Below are 7,665 nucleotides of genomic sequence, written 5' to 3' on the forward strand. Positions count from 1 at the left end.
CGGGGAGTTCAAGGAATCAAGACACTGCAGAAGGGAATCAAAGTGAAGCTCTTGGATAACCTTGATCTTGCTCAAGATTAAGGGGGAAGAAGATTCAAAGGATCGACATAATTGGTTTATCGTTTATCGCTTTGTTATCTTCTTTGTATATACTACTTTCAACATTAATGAAAGATTACCCAATTTCAATTTGGAATTGGGGGCAGACGTAGTCGTAGCGAGGACGATCGACGAACTGCCTAAACAAATATCGTGTTCTTGTCGCTTTTACTTTTTCATTTACATTCTGTTCATATTTGGTTATAATAGCAAATTGATCAACGATTCGAGTGTTAAGATTGTGAACTAAGAACGTACATAAACATCACAATCCATCACACATTGAATTACCTTCAATTTGATCATTATCACCAAGTGTTTGTATATTTGTTTCTATCACTCTTACTGCATTGCAAACATTGTCCATCATACAAAAAGTTTATCTGATTTTCAATAAGAGAAACGCCTTGATTCTGCAACATATACTCTTATCATTTACCTCAAGTCTTTGACTGGTTTTTAAACACATATATAATCGTTTCGATAGTGGTTCGGAATAGACGCGAGTCGATTCAGAATTCACTTCCGCTGAAAAGTCGTTTAAATCCGTAAAACTGTGAACGATCTATTCACCCCCCCCTCTAGATCCTAAGGCCAGCGTCTAACACCTGTAACAACCCGGGGCCCCCGCAAGGCAATCCCGACACTGTCACCTCACGATCTTCTTTATCCCCCTCTCTAGTAAAGTTTTTGTCTTTCCCTTGTACCCCGGGGTTCAAGTAAATTTTTTTGTAACAACCCGGGCCCCCGGCAAGGCAATCTCGACACTGTCACCTCACAATCTTCTTTACCCCCCCCCCCCCTCTCTAGTAAAGTTTTTTCCTTTCGTGAGAATCGAACTATGTACCCTGGGGTTAAAGTACATGTTCAAAATCTATTCTCACTATCAATTGAGCTAGTAGCTCAGTTGGTAGTGGGAATGGATTAAATATGTATTTGAACCCCAGGGTACATGGTTCGATTCCCACGAAAGACAAAAAATTTACTAGAGAGGGGGGTAAAGAAGATCATGAGGTGACAGTGCCAGGATTGCCTTGCGAGAGGCCCGGACTGTTACATCACCCAATGACAGGAATCATCCCTAATCATGAATCATATCTAAAGTTTAAGAAACTAAAATGTGGAGCTTGGGCACCTAATCTTATAAGCATAAGGATGATTATTGTAGGAAAATCTATTGTTGGCATATCTAATATCAAGATAGAAGAAGGTAAAATCTATGGAGAATGTGAGGTTGGAAAGCTAACCAATATGTCACATATGAAGGAACATTATTTTACCATTACTCGTACTCTTTTCCATTGTTTACAACGTAAAAATGGAGGATAGGATCAATCGAATTTGAAGCAATCATGATAAAGAATTTGAGAATTTTAGCTTCTCTTCTTTTTGTACCGCTAAAGGGATTACTCGTGAGTTATGTTCCCCCATCACACCTCAAAAGATAAGGATTTGTCAAAAGGAAGAAATGTATCTTGTAAGAAATCATGAGAGCTATGATCCATGTCAAACATCTTCCATGTCTATTTTAAGTATAAGAAATGAGTAATGCTTGTCATATTCACAACTGAGAAACAATTTGTCTAAGTAATTTTTTTTTACTGAGAAACAAAAAAATAGATTTGGTGAGCGATGAAAGGGGAGGGATTCCCAACATTAATTTTTTTTATGTGTTTGATAGTACATGCTATATTTTAACTTATCGTGAGCAAAATAGTAAATTTATTAAATAGCTTTGGTGAATCATCCAATCAATAGCTTTGGCGAGCAACTGTCTTTGTCGTGTGTACTGTTTTTAAGAATTCCTTCTTTTTTCTCTAAGTATAGGGGTGATACTCTCTATCTTTACACTGGTGCTGCATGGCATTTATGAATCTAGTAACCGAGAGCCGGATAACCATGTGGTGGACCAGCAGGTTGAGAGTGATTAAGGACATCGTACAGAGCGAGCATATTGATAACGCCGGGTTGTCTCAGCCAAGTAGCGACCGCGTCTCCAGAAGATGTAAGTCTTCCCATGTTATGCTCAGCGAATCTAAAAGGCGATCCCATTCCGTTAAGGAGTGCTTCAATAGCTCTTTTCAAAGTTCCATCACCCATCACTTTGCTGTGTTTTCCCCAACCAGTTAATATGCTGCAAAAAAGTAATTAAAATTATGATTAACACATTAATCGTCTCGTTAGTATAATCTAATAAAAACAATAAAAATCTTAGGTGAAAAAGATGCATACTTCACAATCTTAGGCAGTTCAGAGCCTTGAAATAAAGTCCTATGCATATTGAGCAACCAATCATGAACCATAGCACTGCCAGCACCACAAGACATCAGATGCAGATCCAAGCAAGAAATCGACCATTCGCCTTTCCACACATTTCGGCTCTTCCCTTCGATTGCAACCATTTGAGCTCCGCGCCTCTGATGTCAAAATCAATTTTATTACTATGAAAAAAAAGAGCAAATTTCTTTCAAAACTAGCAAAATTTTGGTGGCTGAACTTTACCTGACCAAAGTGCCAGAGCATATCCGTGAGGGCGTTATAAAACGCGGACGCAGTTGAAGAATCCATACGCATGAGTTCATTGAATAGAGTCTGAGCACTAAACCATACTTGTTCCCTATAACCCATCAACAGTCCATGGGTCACACCATACACCTGGCTATCAAACAAGCGCAGCGTGTCTAACAGCTTTGCAGCATCATCATATGAATTGCAACGACTGCATAAAAATCGATCATATTATATAGTCATGCGAGAATATCAAAGCAAACGTGACAAAAGATATATAATTCAAAGTACTTACCTGCAAGCATTTAAAATGGCTGAAAATGTGACAACATTTGGTTTGATGTGCAGCTCGTGCATTGTTTGGAAGAGCCAAAATATGCAGTGTAGGTCTTGGCGTCCTCTTCGAAGCTTCTTTATATGACCAGCTTTTTCAGAAGCAAGTTGCTGAAACATCTTCAAGATCCGGTCCTCCCCCGGCTTAGTCTGAAAAGCATCATCAATAAGCATAGCAGATGATTGTTCATTTGGATACTCAATGGGTTGCGTAGAACCATGAACTCCGTATTCCAAAGGTGGTGACTGTTGGCATGCATCGATAATTGAGTTGAAAGTCACAACGTTCGGCCTAATTCCCTTCTCAATCATTGTAACAAGCAACATTATCGAAGATTCCACTAAACCGTTTTTGCATAGAGCATCAACGATTGCAGAATAAAATACAACATCAACCTCCAATCTTGCCATCTTGAACTCTATATAAACATTCATAGCTTCCTGAAACATTTCAGCTTTAGTGTAGACATCGATCATGGTAGAGTATGTTAGCGTATTCGGATATATATTCCGAGCCTTCATCTCCTCAAACAGTCTTTTGACTTCAGCATACATGCCATGCCTGCCATAACCAGCCAACAGAGCATTGTATGTCACGACGTCGGTTTTAATTCCACATCCGTCCATCTCTCTGCAAATATTGACAGCTTCATCAAACATGTCTAGCTTCGCATATACTCCGACCAGTGTGTTATAGCATACTCTATCAAGACAAACAGATTGAAGCTTCATTTCTTCATATAGATGAATGGCATCTTCCAAGAGGTTAGCCTTGGCATACCCATCCATTAGTGTGCTATAAGTCACGATAGTTGGCCAAACGCGCTTGAAACACATCTCTTCGAATACCCTTCTCGCCAAATCAATCTGTCCACCCTTACATAGCGTGTCTAAATACGTGTTATAAGTAAACACATCGCGAATAATCCGCCTACCATCCATTTCTGTCAATAACTTTTGAGCCATTTCCCACATGCCCTTCGACGCGCAAACAGAAAGAAGTGAATTATAAGTAAGGCGATCCGGCCTTACACCAGCAGCCAGCATCTCATCATAATACTTAACAACCACATCAAAACTCACCTCCCCTTTCGCCCCCGCATCTATTATCGAATTGTACGTAACCAAATTGGGCACAAGGCCAAAGCCACGCATAGACATGAACAATTCGACAGCATCAGCGAAGCGCCCGTTTCGGCCATACGCGCTAATCATGGCCGAAAACGTATACACAGTCATTCCATAACCTTCAGTCCTAGATTCTCCAAACAATTCAACAGCACGATTAATCTCCCCTAACCTACCAAGAGTACCGATCATAGCACTCGTTAACTTACCTTTCGCAACCCTCCCATTTGGCTTACCCATAATAAATTCATAAACTTTCTCAGCCAACAATAACTGACCAGTATTACCAAAATCTTTAAGCATATAAATATAATCCTCAACCTCCCAAAGCCTATGTTCATTCGAAATCAAAATATGATCAATATAAGCAGGAGTGTTACCAGCATTGTAGAGAAATGTAAGAACCTCATTGGCAGCTTCGCTGTGAGGCACTGTATTAAGTGCTGCTCTTGGCAATCCAGAATGTTTCTTTGCAGCATTCCTGGTGGACTTCCTGCCAGAAAACTCCGGAGCAAGCCTTGATCTCCTGCCACCCAAAAATGATCCCGGCGCAGACGAATATACACCTCTGCCACCACCATTGCCACCACCATGAGCAGTTATATCAGTAGCAGCAGCAGCTATAGGTGCAGCAGGCCTTGAGTTGGAATAGTTTCCATTTCTATGGCGTTTAAGACTATTCTGGTGATTGTGATTATGCTTATGATTATAATTTTCAGCAGGTCTAGGACCAGGGACTGAGGAGTAGTTAGGTGGTGGAGTTGGCGTAGAAGCCATAGTTGAAGAAACTCAACACAAAGATGAAAGCTTTAGGCTAAAGGGTATCCGAAAACAACAAAAAGAACAAAACTTTCAGCTTCACTACACAAGAATCAATGGCCTGTGTTGAATGAAGTGAAAAAAGCTCTTAAAATGAAGAAAAGGGTAACTGAATTGAAGAGAAAAGAGAGAGGTTTTTGGTCGAGTTGGTGTGAAGTGAAGTGGTGAGAATGAAGAAGAATTTATAGGGGGGAAATTGAAAACATGCATTGAATCTTTGAACTTGTTTCCTTTCATGGCTTTTTCTCTGTTGTTCACTTCTATGTTGTGAAAAAACATTCTATCTTCTCCTTTGGATTTTCAGATTAAATTAATTGGATAAGGGATTTAGATAATTTAAAAATATATTTAAATGATTATAATATTTAGGATATGTGTCTTTTTTTATAATAATTAATTATTATAAAAATTACAAATTACGGAAAAAAATAATCGGATATAGTTAAATTGATTTCCGATGGAAACCGTTAGATAATATTGTAGAAAACGTTATTATGATTCGATCATTTCGCGTAAAAATAATAGTTTTATCTACATTAAGATGCTTATTGCCAAAAAAAAAAAAAAGAATCGGGTATATAGATAAATTGATTTCCGATAGAAACCGTTAGATAATATTGTAGAAAACTTTATTATGATTCGATCATTTCGCGTAAAAAAATTGCTTTATCTATATTAATATGCTTATTGCCGAAAAAAGAATCGGGTATATAGATAAATTGATTTTTGCATGGAAACCGTTAGAAAATATTATAAAAATAGTATGTTGACTCGATGAGATCGATGAAAAAAAGAATTTTATATACATTAATACGTTTAATACGGAAAAAAGAATCGGATATATAAATAAATTGATTTTTGCATGGAAACCGTTAAAAAAATTTATATAAAAAAATATTTTGACTCGATAAGACCGATGAAAAAATAATTTTATATATATTAATACGTTTAATACGGAAAATAAGAATCGAATATATAAATGTATTGATTTTTGCAAGGAAACCGTTAGAAAAAATTTATAAAAAATATTTTGATTTTATAAGATCGATGAAAAAAATAATTTTATATACGTTAATACATAGAGTAAGTTTTATATGAATATATAATCTTATTTTTAGATACTTTTAAAAGAAAAATTGATTTTAATAATTAATTTTTTGAGGAGATAAGATATATGTGATTCCGTGAATTGTTTTAACGGGCTATTACAATATGTGATTGTTAAATAAAAAATTATGCATGAGTTATATTTTATATTTAAAAGATTAAAATTATTATTTCACTAATTATATTTATAAACACTTTGTATTGATTATTTTAAAATTTACATTTTAACAAAAAAATAACTATTGGTATGGAGAAACCCTACTTTTTATAATCATTTTATAGCAATAATAATTTTTAATAAAAGATTTTGAATTATGAATGAATCCTGCTAAAAAAAATTAAAATATTTACGAATTTTAGAGATGACACAAAATTTCTCCTATTATGGATGGGACATGCTAATGCTAATAATTTGAGATCCATTTCATAAAAGTGAATTTTTTTTCATTTCATGTTAAAAATTCTAACAATAATAAGAATATATTAAATTATTACTAATTAAGGTTAAAATAGGGGAACTGAATTATTAGCTTTGATTTGGATATTAAGTTAGTTAGGAAAGTATTCGCTGTATGTGTGATGAAAATATTACAAGAAAAATTTGATAAATAAATTATTAATTTTCTACGATTATATGTATTTTAAATAATCTATTCTCAATTACTTAAAGCACGGCAATTCATATCATGCTAAAAATCATACAATAAATTATTACTAATTATAGCTAAAATAGATGAATTGAAATCTTGAATTGATGAAATGTATAATAGCATGTTAGTAAGAATTCAAAATATAATTGGATATGGGATTTAGATATTAAAAAATATGTTTAAAATATTATAAAATGTTAATTACTATAAAAAAATCATTCAAAATATAATTACCTTATGCTATTTTAAGGTGATTAAGAACATTGTTTAAAATATGTGACTTTTTCTATAAATATCAATTATTATAAAAATTACAAATTACGGAAAAAAATATCAAATACTTAATTAAATTGATTTCTAATGGAAACCGTTAGAAAGTATTGTAGGAATAATTATTATGGTTCGATCATATCACCTACAAATTAGTTTTATATACATTAATATGGAAAAAACAATCGAATATATAAATAAATTAGTTTTCGCGTGGAAACTGTTAGAAAATATTATAAATATAATATTTTGATTCGATAAGATAGATGAAAAAAAAATCATTTTCTATATATTAATACGTAGAATAAGTTTTACGCAAATATAATATTTTTTTAGAAGAAAAATAGATTTTAAAAATTAATATTTTTGGAGAGATAAGATGATCACTTGTGATTTCGTAAATTGTTTTAACGCGTTATTATAATATGTGATTGTTAAATTAAAAATTATGCATGTATTATATTTTATATTTATAAAATTAAAATTATTTTTAAATAATTATACTTATAAACATATTTAAAGTGATTATTTTAAAACATTAAATTTTAACAAAAAAAAAAAACTATTGGTATATGGAGAAACCCTAATTACTTTTCTTATAATCTTTTTATAGCAATAATAATTTTTTAGGAAAGATTTTTAATTATGAACAAACCTTGCTAAAAAATTAAAATATTTACATATTTAAGAGATGACACAAAATTTCTCCTTATTAGCATAGTTGACTTATTGACCATCTCTTATTCAGTAA

The 7,665-nt window shown here is 33.5% G+C and overlaps 1 protein-coding gene across 1 annotated transcript; it reads right to left on the bottom strand.

Moving 5' to 3' along the window:
- Nucleotides 1-1,548: 1,548 nt before the first annotated feature.
- Nucleotides 1,549-5,158, bottom strand: LOC131608928 (pentatricopeptide repeat-containing protein GUN1, chloroplastic-like). Its single transcript, XM_058880521.1, has 4 exons — nt 2,903-5,158; nt 2,602-2,818; nt 2,332-2,516; nt 1,549-2,233 (listed from the first exon to the last, which is right to left on the bottom strand). Exons 1-4 carry the CDS (start codon nt 4,843-4,845, stop codon nt 1,975-1,977), a joined length of 2,604 nt encoding a protein of 867 aa, XP_058736504.1. The 5' UTR covers nt 4,846-5,158; the 3' UTR covers nt 1,549-1,974.
- Between the last annotated feature and the right edge of the window lie 2,507 nt (nt 5,159-7,665).

This window comes from Vicia villosa, linkage group LG6 (genome assembly GCF_029867415.1).
Source record: "Vicia villosa cultivar HV-30 ecotype Madison, WI linkage group LG6, Vvil1.0, whole genome shotgun sequence".
Taxonomy (NCBI): Eukaryota; Viridiplantae; Streptophyta; class Magnoliopsida; order Fabales; family Fabaceae; genus Vicia; species Vicia villosa.

Excerpts from the sequence above, each read along its gene's own strand:
- LOC131608928 (XM_058880521.1), bottom strand. The coding sequence starts at position 4,845 with ATGGCTTCTACGCCAACTCCACCACCTAACTACTCCTCAGTCCCTGGT. Across the intron at positions 2,819-2,902 it reads GCCATTTTAAATGCTTGCAG|TCGTTGCAATTCATATGATG; the intron begins GTAAGTACTTTG and ends ATTTTTATGCAG. Across the intron at positions 2,517-2,601 it reads TGCTCTGGCACTTTGGTCAG|AGGCGCGGAGCTCAAATGGT; the intron begins GTAAAGTTCAGC and ends TTTTGACATCAG.